This window comes from Triturus cristatus, chromosome 1_1 (assembly GCF_964204655.1).
Source record: "Triturus cristatus chromosome 1_1, aTriCri1.1, whole genome shotgun sequence".
NCBI classification, from domain to species: domain Eukaryota; kingdom Metazoa; phylum Chordata; class Amphibia; order Caudata; family Salamandridae; genus Triturus; species Triturus cristatus.
In genome coordinates this window covers 1,222,489,980-1,222,507,556 of record NC_140579.1, presented here as the reverse complement: position 1 = coordinate 1,222,507,556, position 17,577 = coordinate 1,222,489,980, and the positions used below count along the sequence as shown (strand labels likewise).

At 49.1% G+C, this 17,577-nt stretch overlaps 1 protein-coding gene across 2 annotated transcripts in view; it reads left to right on the top strand.

Moving 5' to 3' along the window:
- Nucleotides 1-7,148: 7,148 nt before the first annotated feature.
- The window catches only part of LOC146871859 (guanine nucleotide-binding protein G(i) subunit alpha-3-like), a 481,263-nt gene continuing 470,834 nt past the window's right edge, over nt 7,149-17,577 (top strand). Inside the window, exon 1 of one of the 2 annotated variants that reach the window (XM_085651998.1) lies at nt 7,149-7,508. In XM_085651998.1, coding sequence (XP_085508124.1) covers nt 7,391-7,508 — 118 coding nt within the window. In that variant the 5' untranslated portion in view covers nt 7,149-7,390. The remainder of the gene's footprint in view (nt 7,509-17,577) is intronic. The other variant, XM_085652007.1, reaches the window with a different exon arrangement.

Sequence of the window (17,577 nt, the reverse complement as noted above, 5' to 3'; positions counted from 1 at the left end):
TCTAGATGATCATATTGCTGTCTTCAGCTCCACCTGGGAGGATCACCTGATCCACCTGAGGAAAGTTTTGGAAGCCCTGCAAAAGGCAGGACTCACTATCAAGGCTACCAAGTGCCAGATAGGGCAGAGTCAGGTTGTGTGCCTGGGCCACCTTGTAGGTGGAGGCCAGGTTCAACCACTACAGAGCAAAATCCAGACCATCATGGACTGGGTTGCTCCAACCACCCAGACTCAGGTCCGATCTTTGTTAGGCCTGACTGGATACTACAGAAGATTTGTAAAGGGTTATGGATCCATTGTGATCCCCTTAAATGACTTAACCTCTAAGAGGATTCTCAAGAAGGTTCAGTGGACTGTCAGCTGTCAGAAAGCTTTTGATGACCTAAAACAGGCCATGTGCTCTGTTCCAGTGCTCCAAAGCCCCAACTACTCCAAAGAATTCATAGTTCAAACTGATGCATCTGAGGTGGGGTAGGTGCTGTATTATCACAACTGAATGAAGAGGGCCAGGATCAACCAGTAGCTTTTATTAGCAGAAGGTTGACCCCCAGAGAGAAACGTTGGACAGCTATAGAGAGGGAGGCCTTTGCTGTGGTCTGGGCCTTGAAGAAGCTGAGGCCATACTTGTTTGGCACTCACTTCATTGTTCAAACCGACCATAAGCCCCTCCTATGGCTAAAACAGATGAAGGGTGAAAACCCCAAATTACTCTACTCAGGTGGTCCATTTCCCTACAGGGGATGGACTATACAGTGGAGCAACCATGCCAATGCAGATGGCCTCTCCAGATATTTCTACTTAGAACATGAAGACTCAACTGGTCAAGGTTAGTTTAATTTCCCTGCGTTTGGGAGGGGGGGGGGTGATGTAGGAGATTGGAATCGACTGCATAGTTGCCCCCAACTTTTTTGCTGATGTTTTGACTGTTTTTTGACTCTAGCCAGGCTGTGGCCCTGCTATCCAGGACCCAAGCCTACCTGCTTCCTCTCTAAACTGATGTGAGTACCCTAGGAACATACCAATTGGATACTGAGGACACCGTATTAGCCCCTTGTAGATGGTACCCTAGGTACCCAGGGCATGGGTCCCTCAGAGGCCTACCAGGGGCTGAAGCACTCATTGTGCCACCCTTGGGACAGCCATACAAACTGACACCACCAGACCACTACTGTAGTCTGGGTAAGGTGGTGCTTGCACCCCTTACAGGGATAAAGGTATCCTGTATCCCACTTAAATACATGTATCCTCATAAGTCACCCCTAAGGTAGGCCTTGCTATCCTACAAGGCAGGGTGCTGAGATATGTGTGAGGGGGAGCCCCTACCTAAGTAGGGCCCCTCTGCAACTTTCGTAAAAACTAATGCAAGGTTGTTTGTAGTGCAGCCATACCCTATACTCTTAAGCGCATTATAATCAATCGCGATAGCATGCTAACTTGAGAATGGCTGCACAGAACCATGTCGTGTTTGGTGTCAAACATCTTGGAATCATACCCCCAATCCAGTCATTGGAGAGAGGGCATGATTCCACCCTACTAGTAGGGTGATATGGTAAAAGCAGTTGATTTTAGACACCAATTTAAAAGAGCACACGTAGTACAAAATGGATGCTACCCGCCACCCACACGATTCTGGCTGCCTATTGCTGGGCGGAACTCCAGCCACAGCAGCTGGACAGTAGGGATCTTGTTGCAGGGAGGTGTCCTCATCTCCCCAGACAGACTATGTGGATTGGAACTGGGTGGGTGCACCTTAGGATGTCTTTCAAACTTGCACGTAGGTTTCTCCAGTGCCTACTTCTGCATACACCGGCTCAGACCGGTTCAGGGGCATCCTGTCCCCTGCCCCGGAGGGAAACACACAAAGGGGAGAGGGTGTAGCCACCCTTTCCCGCCTGAACTCCCATTGGTGGGCTCTGATTTAGACACTCCCCTAATCCCTGGATAAAGGTGGGTGCAGGGTCCCCAGAGCCTCAGATTAATCTTGGATGAGATCTCTGCTTCAAAGACTTGAAACTTCGATGAGCTGCCGCTCAGCTGACGGAATAAATCTCCCTTGGGGTAAAGGAGTTACCCCCCTGCTTGGCAGGCACCTGAAACACTGCAAGTGACCTGGTTGGAACTCCGCTGCTCCTACGGACATCGAAGCCTCCTGCCTACCCTGAGGTGGGTTTCCAAGCATCCCAGAGGCCAGTGAGTGTGCACAGCAAGGCTGAGCACCGTGGACCCCGTGGGTGCTGAGATACCCAATACCCCAGGACACCGGCCACCTCTTGCCCAGCACACGAACCCGACGAGTGGGGAAGTTGTGCTTTGGCCCATCATTGAGCCAACCTCTCAGCATCACCTGTGCCAAAGGACGATGCCCCAGCCTGCTCCGGCGACCCGTGGGCACATCTTTACGCACTCCAAATTGCTGCCTCCCGCGGTCCCTTGTCTCTCGACTGGGAGGCCCTAGCGGAGGTCAAACTTTACTTTCAAGGGCTCCCCTGGTTGCTCCAGGCCTGCTCTACAGTCTCCTCGCTGGAGTCCTCTCTCAGACCTCGTGGGTTTGCACCGTAGCTGTTTCTTGATTCTTGCGTGGGTTGCGGTTGCCAAGGCTTAGTGGATCCAATACGGACACTAACACCGCAGCAGCCTTCATCCTTCGTGGGACAGTCGCCCTCCAGCAGCTGGCCTTCCTTGAAGCCTCCTGGACCCCGTGGCTGCTGATCCAAGCTACCCGTCTTCAACCTGGAAGCACCCGACATTAAAGGGCTCTTTCTCCTGAGGCCCCTGGTCACTGGCTATTGACCCAGACTCTGTCCCCTCTGCTTTCAGGTCCTTACCTTCAAGATCTACATCTTCAATCTGCACGACATAGACGGCGCTTCTCGCCAGCAGCAGTTCTTCGCGTTTTTCCATAGAAAACGAGACATCGACCCGACATCGAAAACGACCTATGCACCCGGCTTCCCTGGGGCAGGTAACAGTGGTACCTCGGTACTATCATGGGTGTGGGCCCTCCAATAGCTTAACTTTAAAATCCTGAACTTGAACTCCTGCTAGAAGTGTCTAGATTCTTGCATTTTCCAACCGCGACATTTCCCATTGGGTTTAAAAGGGATCCCGACTGTAGTTTCAACACTGCACACGCTCCCCGTGGGTCCCCTTCCTCACTACCTTGGGTGGTTTCGTAAGGGGCCAGCGATCCTAAGTGCCCTAGGCACTGTCTGCAGAACTGTCGTGGTTCTTATACCACCTTTTTAATATATGGTTTGGTCCAACCCTGGGGCCCTGTGATTCCAGTGCTATTTATTGTTATTATAAATGCTTTATTGAATTGTATCTTTACCTCCAGCCTCACAAGAGACTAGTGGGATTTGTTCTTAGAATAAATACATATATTTTGCATATATTTGGTCATTCAAGAGGTTATCCATGGTAAAACAATAAGCTTAACACTCCTTCAAGACTTAGCCTGAAGGCTGCTCTCCACAGCTACCACTAGGATAGCTTTCTTTAAAGGTTGTCTTTTAACCTATCACCTTAAGAGTCGAATTGGACTGGTGCAAGGTGTCCCCTATAACTAGTGGACAGCATATGCCGGTCCAACTTCTCACAACGATGCAAGCGGCGAAAGTAACAACAAGACAGCAGAGATTGAGACACATCAACAACAACTGCACAACGGGAGACGGAGTCAACAAGGAGGAAATGATAGCATTCAAAAAGATACATGATGAACTATCAAAGACTGAGAATGGCATACTGATGCGAGGAACATGGATAGTGATACCAAAAGGGCTGCGTCGACGGACTGTTAGCCTAGCACATGAGTCACACAGAGGCATGGTTACAACAAAGAAGATGCTGCGGGAAAAGGTGTGGTTCCCTGGCCTAGACCGAATGGTGGAAGACGCCATCCTGAGCTGCCACATCTGTCAAACAACAGGCAAACCAGCAAGACCAGAACCACTACAAATGTCAGAACTTCCAAACACGGTATGGACAATGTTAGTGGCAGACTTCTGTGGGCCGCTAGACACAGGCAACTATCTGCTCGTGATCATAGATGAATATTCGAGGTTTCCCATCGTACGCCACATCTCCTCCACATCAGCAACTGCGACGCTACCAATATGGGATGATGTATTTGCAGCCTGGGGATCACCAGAGACACTAAAGAGAGACAACGGTCCTCCGTTTTCAGGGGAGGAGTTCAAAAAGTTCATGGCGTATCTAGGCATTCATCACAGGAAGATAACGCTTCTGTGGCTACAGGCAAATGGTATGGTGGAACGGTTCATGGGCAACATAAAGAAGGCAGTACAATGAGCAAAGATAACGCAGATTTCCATAGGACAGGTGATCTGTCAAGTGCTATGGGACTACAGAAACACCCCCCACAGCTTCACAGGAGGATGCGCTGCTGAATTAGTGCTGGAAAGGTCAAGCAAAACAAGGCTACCTCAGCTAGAAGCGAAGAAGTCACCAGAACACAGCAGTATCGCTATCAGAGACCATGAGGCCAAGGAGAAGATGAAAGCATACACAGACGCCAGGCGCCATGCCACTCCGGGTCACCTGAAGCAAGGAGACCAAGTAGTGGTGCGCCAGCGGCGAAAGTCTGACAGCCCATTCTCAAAGGACCAAATGACAATAACAGAAGTCAAGGGGCCAATGATCACGGCGGAATTGGGCCCCTATCAAATAACACAGAACAGTTCTCACTTCAAAGGAGTGAAGACAATTAATGAAAAAGGAGAGGACACTGCGGCTTAGAACATCGGTGCCCAGGAGAGAAGCAAAGCAGTAGACAATGGAGGAAAAAGCACGGAAAACTGCGAAGGACAAGACGAGGAGTCACAAGAAGGGAAAAGAGTGAGAACAAGCATTGGCATAGCCAATAGGTCTCGCCTTTGGGACCTTATAAGTATTTAGCCATGCAACACTTGATGTTGTTGCACCAAGGATATTGTGCTGGATAAATAAACACTTATAAGGTCCCAAAGGCGAGACCTATTGGCTATGTCAATGCTTGTTACTTCAGGGTTTTGGGTCGCAATGGTCGAATCGGCTGGTACATAGCACATTTTGAATGAAGACACCATTGGGCTGTCCCATGGATCATTTGGTGTACTATTGCCACGACTTTAAAGTATAATTATTTTCTTGATGGGCAACTAAGCACTGGAATAATGTAATGCTGACGAGGAGTCCTGTTGATGAGGCCCGCCACTGCATTGTGGAATAGTTGAAGGTGTTTCAGTTGTTTCGCAGGGAGACCCAAACAGCAAGCATTTCCAAAATCTACGAGAGATGGAACCAATGCCTGGACAATAGGTGTACTGTTATTGCTGTCAATGTAGGACGAGATCTTTTTTTTTCTCACCAAATTTAGGTACCAGAACAATGCACTTGTAATGTAGCGTACTGTAGTCCTCTGATGCCCCAATGTAAGTTTGACACCCAAATATATGCTCAGAGTCCTTTCAGTCTTTGAGGGCTGTGGGAAGGGCCTATTATTCCAGACCAAATTAAAGGTTGCATTTTCTGAACATAGTTTCTGGTGATAAGTATCTCCGTTTTTGAGGTGTCATGTTTTAGAAAACAAATGTGCCATTCTGTGGTGAATGATGGTAAGGGAATTAGTCAGTTTGGAATGATTGTCGTTGGAAGTAGATTTAAATAGTGATGGCTGTTGAAGTTTGAAAATCCTCAGAGTATCATGGGCATACATGTAGGGTTGTATACCAATATCCTTCAAGATTGACGCTAAGGAGGGCACGTAAATATTAAAAAGCAATGGTGACACTATAGATCCCTGTGGCACACCACATGTTGCTAGCTTAGTGTTTGATTTAAATGGGGCGAAAAAAATGGGTTTAGACTGTACTGTAAGGAATGACTCGAACAAGCATACTGATATTTGGTCACAGCCCAGAGGCTTTTTATCTAGAAAGAAGATTAACATGGTCATTTGTGTCAAACACTGCAGACAGGGCTATTAGAGATGTAGCCTGTAATCAGGGAGAGCACCTTTCAGAACAAGCCAAGGCTAGTGTAACCTGTAACTTTTTTCTCACATTGTCTTTTGCAGTCACGGAGAGAATGTATATGCTGCTTTCAATCTTACCAGCTTTGCGTACCATAGTGGCAGCATGTCTTGTATCCAAACTCGTTAATCTAGATGCAACGCAAAACAAGAAACGCAAGTGGTGCGCGCGAAAAGTGAAAGTAGGCTGCGTGCGCGAAAGTGATCGCGGCTGTACACATTCCAAAGCTGCCGGCTGCGCGCATGCACGCTCGCGTGAACGCAAGCTTGTTGCCAGCCAGCAGCACTTTGAAAACTCACCTACTAAAGTCTCTGACTCAGCGAGACCTAAAAAGGACAAAAAGACTGATTGAAGAAATGCAATAATGAGGAGGAGGGCATGCCTCTCCCTTTTCTCATTTTCTATCTATCTCTCTCTCTTTCTCTTTTTCTCTCCCTCTATCACTAGTTCTTTCTGGACACACAATGGGATCTATCACCATCTCCCTGCATTCTTTTCATGATAAAGGGGGAGATGTAGTAACCTGGGGTCAGGGGCACTAGGACCCTGCACTCGGACGACCTAAGGGAGGGGACAGAAACCGGACACCACTTCCGGTCAGGGAGTGGGGCGGGAGTTCCAGGGGACTAAGGGAAAGGGATAAGACGTGCGTGTGGGCATGGGGCATAATAATAAGAAATAAAGAACAGAGATCACCTACCGGTCCATGCGTGGTCATTGGCAGAACACGACAGCCGCATTGGTTAAATGGATATCAGTTTGTAAAAATTCTAAACACTAAAGAATAGAAACTATTACATTTATTTTATGTGAAAACATTGGAAACATATACCTTTACTTAAGCTACTTGTTTATAGTGCTTTTTTCCACCACTCTGTGGCCTGGGCTCAAGGCTTCATATGCATACAATAGCGCTGGGCTGGGTAGCAGAGAAGGAACGAACCGTAACGTAAACGATAAACAGGGAGTGGCTGCGCCTGACTTGTCTTGTTGTTAGACTTGAGAAGTATGTGTAAGCAGTAGCCATGTTAGAGTCAGTCAAAACGTTCTGTTCTCGTGGCTTCGAAGAGCAGTGCACTGCTCCAGTTGGGATACGGTTTAAAGCCGCGACTTTCTGCCTGACCTAAGGATGGCCGTGCGCAGGAAGCGACACCGCCCCACGCGAGTGGGCATGCGCAGTTTGGCTTTACAGAGTTGTGAAGTTGCGAGACAGCAGGCAGCAGCCCGTGAGAAGAGAACGAGAGGCTGGGAGGCAGTGGAAACTTGTTCCCCAAATAGGAACAGCGGGGTAGAGCCCTCGTCAAGCTTGATACCCTTAACCCCAACGGACTCTTTGTCCTCCGCCCAACCCCACCATGGGTTGCACCCTCAGCGCCGAGGACAAGGCCGCTGTGGAAAGAAGCAAGATGATTGACCGGAACCTGCGGGAAGACCGGGTCAAGGCGACTCGTGAAATCAAGCTGCTGCTTCTGGGTGAGAAGAAGTATGGTGGTGTAGGCGAGCGTGGCCGTTACGGTTGGGGGGGGAGAGGGACTAGGCAAACGAAAGCGGTTTTGAACTGGTGCTGCTGGGTGTGAACATGAGAACGGATGGGCGACGAGAATGGCAGCTGTACAACCAAGTGCCCCTTTCACCCCAAAGGAAACTGGGGGTGTGCAGAAACACACAGTGAGAATGGCAGGAGAGCTATCTGAGTGGAGGGATATTGGGATTAAGTTTGGAGAGGCGGCAAAGCCGGATGCGTTGGGGGCATAGTGCCCATGCCATTCGTCACACCTTCGGCGTGTGCTGACTTCTTTTTAGCTAACTGCTTGTTGCATATTAGACTTGTAGTTTCCCCTTTATCATTCCATTGTGGGCTCAAGAATCTCATTAAGCTCTGTGCTGTGGGCTACCAAGCCAGGGACTGACTGCAGGAAGGAAGTTGTCACACGTGACGTGAGACAACTTGGTAACGGAGGTGTTGATGCAGAGAATGGGGTGGGTGGAGAAGTAGCAAAAGATAATTGTGGTGTAGCGGTCTAGTGGTTGGCGCGCCCGCCCCGTGACGTCACAGGATGTCTGGCGGCGGCCATTTTGTGTTAGTTCGAGCGCCGAATTCAACGGGTGCGGAGCTCCGGGCCGGCGCTCCTGTGTGGACAATAAATACTTCACACCACGACAACGTGTGCGCGTGGTTATTGCGCCGAGGGGCCACGAGGGCAGCTACTTTACAATGGCGACGAGGGTGGGATCCGGGGGGCTGACACGGCACCCTGAAACCCGAGCCCTCAGCATCTTTAGACCTAGCAGCAGTATACCACGTGCGAGCCACAGGGGCGCGGCAGCGCAACGGAGGAAGCGCCCACCAGCACAGGCGCAGGGAGGCACACAGAGAGCACCATTCTTCGCGCACCGGCAGGGGAGGCCACGCAGAGGAGCTGAATACCCAGGTGCAGCACAGCGAAGGTACAGGCAACAACCAAGGGGAGAGAGAGCAGCACCCTGGAGGAGGCAGGCAGCAGTCCCGCGGAAGGGGTCGATTCCGGTCAGGAGGACAACGGAAGGGGCAGCGACGGTGGGGAGGACGAGACAGCGAACGCACCCACAACAGGAGGACGACGCGCAGGCAGTAAGAAGATGTCCTCCCAGATGTGCTCCTTATCGAACCCGGTACCGTTCTTGGCCAAACCAGGTGAGCCAGAGATGCCGTGGGACGACTGGAAGAGGTATTTTTTAAACTACCTTGCAGCCCTGGAAGAGGAGGGTGACACTCCATACACGAGCTCACGACGGAAGAAGATCCTCCTACATAACCTGGGCCCGGCAGGGCAACGAGTGTCCCAGGACTTGGTGAAAGAAGACAGGACGGCGGCAGGCGACGACTTGTTTCAACACGCGTTAGATGATCTGGATGCTCACTATCGGCCAGTGGTGTGCACAGCGATAGACAGATACAACTTTTACCATCGGAAACAAAATAAGAGTGAATCAGTCGACGAATACGTGGCAGCTCTACAGAAACTAGCTCTAACATGCAAGTTTGGTACCCTCCAGGAAGAGCTAATAAGGGACCAGATCATAATGCACACTGTGAACACGAGTATCCAGGAGAAACTGTGGACCAATGGAGACGCGCCACTGAAAACAGTTGTAGCCCTAGTAAAGAAAGCAGCACTTTCCAGAAGGTGCGCGGAGGCAGCCAAGCGCGAGAGCCTCCCAGGACAGACGGTGTGCAAGATAGAAGACCGGAGGACGACAGACCGCAAACAGCCAGTTTGGCAGCAAGGTACACGAACAAACAGAAGATTCAACGCTAGGACGCCAAGAATGCAGGGACAAAGACAAGGGAACAAGACGGCCTGCTACAGGTGCAGCAGCAGCACCCACGCAGCCAGCTACAAAGGTTGCCCGGCGTTTGGCGCCAAATGCTTGTATTGCAGACTCATAGGACACTATGAAAAGGTGTGCAGGAGGAAGTCTCAAAGGCAAGAAGTGAAGTTCGTAGCCCAGGGGACACGAGAAGAAGAAGAAGACGGAGACGGAGTGGAGGAGGATGAAATCCTGATTGTAGAAGATCAAGTATTGGGCATAGAGAGCGTGACGGACAGAAAACCCAGGTGCGAAATGAGGATTGGAGGAATACGAACCACCATGGTGGCCGACTCAGGGTCGCCATACACAATAGTACAAAGAAGGATATGGGAGGAAGACTTTGCGCCGAGCACGACCTACTACTTGAGGCCCACTGACATCCATCCTGTAACCTTCACCGGGGAACTGATACCCATGGTAGGGTACTGTCCGCTCACCTTTGAATTCCGAGTCCGCACATGCGAAGGAAAACTGTATGTGGCGGAGAAAGGACCATCGGTGTTGGGCTGGAGAGACCAAGGAGAGTTGGGCATAAAATTGAACCCAGGTTGACACACGCAAGTCCTCATGACGGATGAGGGCCAAGACACTGAAGGACGACAATGGAAAGAAGAATTCCCAGAGGTATTTAAAGACACTATTGGCCGTATGGCGAAGTTTACGCACAAGATCCAACTTAGAGCGAGAGCACAGCCAGTATCTCACAAGGTGCGCAACATACCATTCCGCGTACGAGTTGCGGTGCAAGAAGAGCTACAAAGGTTGGAGGACAATGGCGTGATCGAGGCGATCGATAACGCAGAATGGTTGGCTCCCTTAGTCGTAGCGCAGAAGCCCAACGGGAAGGTGAGACTGTGCGTCGACCTTAGAGAGCTGAATAAGAACATTGTTGTCGACAAGTTCCCGCTGCCCAGGATTAACGAGATGCTAGCAAAGACCCAAGGAGCGCAGTGGTTCTCCACGGTAGACCTTACGTCTGCCTACCACCAGATCGCCCTGCATAAGTCGTGCAACCACCTAACATCGTTCATTACGCCGTTCGGGTGCTACAAATTCCTGAGGATGCCGTTCGGACTCGCGTCCGCGGCCGCAGTCTTCCAGAAGTTGATGCACAAGCTATTCCACAGGAAGACAGGCATCCAATACTTTCAAGATGACATCTTGGTAATGGGAGCCTCCCGAGACGAGCATGACAGGAGACTGGCAGAAGTCTTGGCAGTACTGAAGCAGAACGGGCTCACGGCCCAATGGGACTAATGCAAGTTCGGCTTGAACACAGTCACATACCTGGGCCATGAAATAAGCAGGCACGGCATAGAACCCAAGTCATCGAATGTCGCCGCAATCAGGGAAGCGCCCACACCATCGAGCAAAGAAGACGTAAGGACATTTCTGGGGATGGCGGAGTTTTATAGCAAGTTTGTACCCCATTTCGCCTCCAAAACCCACCTAATGAGGTCACTCCTCAAAAACAAGTCCACCTTCCTATAGACGGGAGAGCATCAACGGGCATTCGAGGAGGTGAAAAAGAACATCAGCGAGGCAGTGCCGATTCACGGATATGACCCGGAAGCCCCCACCATGTTGACGACGGATGCCAGTGATCGAGGGCTGGGAGCGGTCCTGACGCAAAGGACGGCGGTCGGAGAGATAGCCACGATTAGCTTCGCATCGCGAGCGCTAGCCCCGAATGAAAGCAAGTTCAGCGTTATCGAAAAGGAGATGTTAGCAGCGGTGTGGGCGATGGAGAGGTTCCGGCAATTCCTATGGGGCGGACGGTTCCTGCTACGCACAGACCACAAGACGCTAGTGAAGGTCCTCACATCAGGGGGGCACGAGCACGCCACGCCACGAATCGCGAAGATGACGCTCAGGTTATTGGATTACGTCTACGATGTGGAATATCTACCAGGTCACCGGAAAAAAGTGGCAGACTTCCTGAGCAGAGCAGCGGCCAAGGAAACCGCAGAAGCCCATGAGGAAGGTGGTTGGGAAGACTACGCGGTAGCATTTACAGGTGACCACGAAAGAGCAATAAGCGCTCAAGACTGGGAAGAGGAGTACGGGAATGACGAGAAGTTGAGTGCAGTCAAGGCGTACGTAACAAACGGATGGCCAGAGAAGAGATTGTTGAGTGAGGAGCTCAAACAGTTTTGGGAGGTTAAGGAAGAACTGTCCCTAGGAGAGAAGCCAGGGTTCTTGCTGCGCTGCAACAAAGTGGTTCCCCCACACTCATTGAGACCACGCATATTAGCCATCACCCATGAGGGCCACCTGGGCATTGTAAAGACCAAGAGAAGAGCCAAGGAGGATTACTGGTGGCTGGGGATAGACCTAGCAGTAGAACAACATGTACGAGGATGCGAGCACTGCAGCAATGCGGACAAGACTCAAAAGATGTTGAGACCACCTCTGGGCAAGTACGTATGTCCGGAGAATCCGTGGGAGGAGATCTCCATCGACGTCCTGGGACCCATCACAGATGCGGACAACATCCAGAAATACGTTACTGTAGTGGTAGATCGATATTCCAAATGGCCAGAAGTCCATGTGGCAGACAATGCAGAGACGGAGATGATTCTGGAATTCCTGACAGACGTCTTCATAAGGGAAGGTATACCCTAAGGGATCCTGAGCGACAACGGCCCGTAATTCACCTTCATGGACAAACGGAATCACCATCCGGCACACCCCCATCTACCATCCGGCCGGGAACGGCGCGGCGGAAAGATTCAACAGAGTGATCATGGGATCCGTTCAAGCAGCAATCAGTCAAGGAAAGGACTGGGAAAAAGAGTTAAAAAGGCTGATGTGGGCCTATCGTATCACCCCCACTTCAACGGGGTACAGTCCGTTTCGGGTGCTAAGGGGACGAGAGCCTTTCACGAAGGACAATGTTGCCTGGAAGCGCCTCACCGTTCAGAGTCATTGGTCCCCGGCAGTAGTGCGGAAAAACTGGGAGAAGGCACAAGCAGTATATACGGCACACTATGACAGGAAACGCAACACTAAGGAGGTTGCCCTGGAAAAAGGAGAATGGGTGAGAGTCAGGCTACCCACCCTGAAGAAGAAAGGGGACAGTAAGTTCACACCGCCGGTCCAAGTGCTGGAACCGTACTCAAGATCAGCGCTTCTCAGTGATGGGAAGGTATGGTCACAGGACCGCATGGCGAGGTGCTTACCCTTGTAAGAGAAGACACCGGCAGAGGCGACACCTGCAGGGACACCGCGCGGTGTGTAGAGTCCAGCGGAAGAGAGAGAGAGAGCCCCCCAGAAGGAACGGAAGGGAGTCCCCAGGCGGAGATGGGACACAGTATCCGCGAGGAGAAGAGAGGGCAGGAAGGAGAGGCCCGAGAAGACAATGAGAAGGGACATGCAGGTAGTGAAGGTGAAGAGGGGGCATCAGACCGACGGAGCGTGACAACCACTCCGAAGGCAAGGGAACCCAATAAGTGGACAAGACGGGGAAGGAGAATCACACTGCCCCGGAAATTCAGAGAATTCTGCATGGACAACAAGACTGTATATGTTATAAGGGGAGTAAGTTGGGGGTTTGTGTTGATAAAGGGGGAGATGTGGTGTAGCGGTCTAGTGGTTGGCGCGCCCGCCCCGTGACGTCACAGGATGTCCGGCGGCGGCCATTTTGTGTTAGTTCGAGCGCCGAATTCAACGGGTGCGGAGCTCCGGGCCGGCGCTCCTGTGTGGACAATAAATACTTCACACCACGACAACGTGTGCGCGTGGTTATTGCGCCGAGGGGCCACGAGGGCACCTACTTTACAATAATAAGGAAGAGATAATTTGGTAGAGAAGCTTGTTTTAGAGGACCGTGTAGCAGTCCAGACGATCGGATATTACACTGTAAGAGGGAGAGAAACAGTCAGCCAGTGATATCGTATTGTTTTAGTGTAAGGAATGTGGAGGAAAGGAAATATCACCCAACCTGGGTGCTGTACAGAAAGAGACCTGTAATTATGAGTAGGGCTTGGTAATGCGACACAACTACCACTGTTTGCCGTTCTCTGTACTATGTCAGTCCTCTTAATTTGCAGTGCATTTCGACAGTCCCATCCATGACAATTGGCCTATGTAATGCAACAGTCGTCATTGTAAGTTGGTCTCTGTTATGTGACATGTTTGTCATTATGGATTGACCTCCCACTATATGTGTCAGCCCTCTCATTGTTACCGACAGTTTGTATTGCGGCGGTCTAGCCATGAGCTGTGTCGTGTAACGTGACAACCCCGTGTTTGTTGGCACTTATCCAATAGGCCTGTCATTATGTAATAGGTTGTGCAATATGATGTGCATGATGCTAGTTATGTGATGGGGAATTTCTGATGTTCTGGTATAGGAGCTCAGCTGTGTCAGATATGTCATTATGAGCAACGCTCCGCAATCTGACAGGTGTGTCAAGGACCGGGCTTTAATGGGAAAGTTCTGTATTGGTGCTCTTCACATGAGTCCTGTCATTTTGTGCTAAGCACTGTACAAGCATATTGTTGTGGGCAGCATTCTGTAATGTGACAAATCATTTTTAAAGAGCTGTTCTTTGTGATGTAAGAGAACTGTCCTTAGAAGCTGGCTGCCTAATGTGATGGCTCCGTCATTGCAAGCATAGTTTATTTACTTATGATTTCAGCACATGAGTTGCAGAGCACTTTACAGATAAACAACGAGGACAGCAGACAAATTAGCTAGGTGATAAGGGCTGACTTATATTTTATAATGAAGCAGTCTAGAAAATAGATTAGTAGGGAAGATGACATAGTAGGACTGGAAATTAGATTTTAAAAGAGGTTTCAAGGCAATGGGTTTGGGACTTTCCTCTTGTTCTCCGGATGAGAGCTCTAAATCCTAGGAGTAAAACGGAAGATGATGTGATGGGATATTTAAAATCAAAAACTTTTGTGAGCTGAATTTTAAGTTGTTTTTGATCTGATTCCTGAGGAGCACGAACACTGCAACACGACTGCTTTATTCAGCAGATAGGTTTATTCAAACTGTAGCACTTTGAAAATGGTGTGTCCAATATTCAAGTTAGAGGCCTATACGTATTTAGGCAGTGTGGTGTAAATTTCGTTTAGCCCGATGTACACTATCTGCATTGAGAATGGATGTAACCTTTGAGGCAGTGTTGATTTTGGTAGTCTGCCAGTATGGTATTCTTGTTTGTTAGAATGGGACTGGACTAATATGACGTTTGTGATAAAGTAAGGCTCTGAGTCTTGGCCTGTTCTAGATAGGAGCACTACATGTATAGTAAGGGCCTGATTACGATGCAGCTCGGAAGGCTCCAACCAGCGATGGGCCGCTCGGATTCCTATCCGACAGCCTCATTTTGATGGAGGTGGTCGGAAAGGAATCCAATTGGTCATTCCGGCTGGCTTCTGACGGGCTCGGAGAGCTCGTCCGCCAGTCAGAGTAGGGCAAGTAATCTCAAGGGCGGGCCTTTCCGCCCTTGAGATTACGATGACTGTTTCCGACATGGTTTCCATGCCGGTCTGTCCGACATGGAAACCATGTCGGAAAGCAGCTTTGGGGGCCCCCAGCAGGGCCCCCTTTAATGCGCGGTCTCAGTTGGAGGCCAAGGGGACACCTATGGTGCCCCCCTGACGATCCCTGCACCATGTGGGCCACGGGGTGCAGGGTTGAACCGCACCTCCAATTTTATTATGGAAGCATGCATGCTCCCATAGAAAAATCTATAAATCATGGAATGTTGGTAGGAGGGATTGTTCCTGACATGTGGTTTGTAGCAGTTTTCTTATGACCTGTCTTTTTTTGCAGCCCTGAGGCCAGGCCTGTTCATTTCAGGAGCGTTCCAAATTCATTTTATAAGAGGGATCTCAGAATCTTGCCTGGCATGTCATTACATAAACTTGCTTTGTGTATCTTAACACTTTTAAACTGAGCTCCATGACCTGTTGTTGATTAAATTGTTCTGCTTGTAGTAGTTCGGTCAACTGATGTTATGGCCAGTGGCATGGTTTTGCGATCTTCAATGTGTAGAAGCTCTCTGATTTCTGGTCTGATTGTTGCAGGGCTGTTGGCGTCCTCACGGTTATCTTGTAGTGGGTCTCAGAGAGCCCTTGCCTATCGTTTGTTGAGGGGTTCGAATCCTGACCATTTTCTTTGTTGTAAGGCTCTTTGCTTTGTATAGTGTTTTATTTATTTATTTATTTAATACTGATTTGTAACCCGCACTTGGTTCCCTTGCGTTTTGCATGATACAATATTTTCCGATGGCTTTACTTCTTAGTGCTTTAAGGGGTGGTGTTTGTAGGCACGATTTGCAAGTGGTGGATTTAACCATAGGAATCACATACATAAGTCTTACTAGTCTTCACGTTTTACGTCTGGTTTTTGCATGCATAATTGTTCAGTTTGATTTTGGGGTGCTGAGAAAGAAGCGTTCCCCCCCCCCCCACCAAACTGTTCATGCAAGGTATAATAGAGCAGTTAATCTCTGTGTCTGGCCCTCTGTTGCTGTGTGGCCTTTGACTTGGTATGTTGTGGATAGCTATGGCTAGGGTGGTCTGGCAGTGGGGGGTGCAGGACTGCCTTATGGTCTTCCATGGAATCATAGTTTGGGATGTGTCTGTCTTTCGGTGTGGTTGTACAGAGCTTAACCGTTATCTTCACTCCTATAACTAAAGAGTCTGTGTCTTGCTTCCCAGTGAAGATACTCTATAGTTTAGTTTGCTTTTGTCTGGGGACTTTGCATCCAGCCCCGAATGTCTGAACTGGTGTTTTGTAGGCGTGTGTCTCCGATAACAATTTTTTTAAAAATTCTTTTTTATTACTAGTAAGCAAATCGGGATCAATGTACAGACATTAGTTCAGCAACATCAATAAATATACTGTTACTCTACCAAGGGACCCCTTGGTACAATTCGCATAACACAGAGCGGCGTCTTGGAGGCATCTTACTGGAGCTGATCTCTTGCTTTAAACCCAGCCCTCATTTCAGGTGCAACATTTCAGGGACACTTCTGTACTACCCCAGGGGTAATCCATCTGTAATTGCTATCCTCCTGTCACATTACTACTTTTTATGTTACTTGTATATATATTTTTAACAAACAAAACATTTTAAACTTATTGTTGCAATTGTTAGCATCTGGCGGTAAAGGCATCCACCCACATATTTTGCTTATATGACTATATTTCTTGTTCGAGAGAGTTTTTCGCGTGGTCCAGCATTCCTCACCTCCTGTCCCTTGCCCCCACTGGGGTGCGTCTGGGTGGGGGGAGAATGATGTGAAGGGGGCATACATGGGGGGGTAGACTAGTAGGAAGGGCACAGTTCATACGTAAGGTCTCCGAGGCATTAGAATGTAAGCCAGCCGGCGGTCGTTACCTGGGTGTGTGGAACAGATTAATTTTAATCTGCTTGGTGCAGGGTCACCACTCTTGCCACGGGTCCTTATCAAGTAAGGAGTAATCAACAGTGGAGCGAAGTACAAACCATAGGTAATTTATTAAGCATCCAGAATGGGTCTCCATCCAACGAGCACCATGGAGTTACTCAAGGAAAGGAGCACACTTGAACAATGGCTACATGGGTTTTTATAGGGAAGATCACAAACAAAGAACGCCCAGAGGCAAATAGAACTTTGGAAAGAACACACAAATGAGCTAAGGCAAGAATCTGACAGCCTCGGTGTCTTGTGCAATTTCTTCGTTTTAAGACTGAACAACAAAATGTGCTGTTCTGAGTAGACTTTACTTACGGATTAACTATTGCCTGAAAACCTTCGAGCAAGCTGACTCTGCATGTTTACACAGCCTACAATGTCCCAACCTGCAATTCTTTACCTAATGTTTATACAGATGCAGTGTCAAAAAGAGAACCTGACTGAAAGTAGGGCAGGGGGGAAGAATGGATGAAGCATAGCTTAATCCAAAAATGAAAGAATCAGATTTTACATTTTCACAGCCCTTACTTTTCAGCTATGCTGAACCCATTTTAAAAGTACATATATTAATCTTGTACATTTACTAGTCATCAATTCATAAATTTCAGTATGCATCATCATTTCTCTACTTAATTCATGAACATTAATTGGGGAAGGCTTGATACTGTTACAGGTAGCTATATAAGCTGTACATATCACAGGGAGACGCTGAATGCAGCAACAGCAAGTGAGAAAGATGGCTCCTATAATCACTATTTCCATTAAT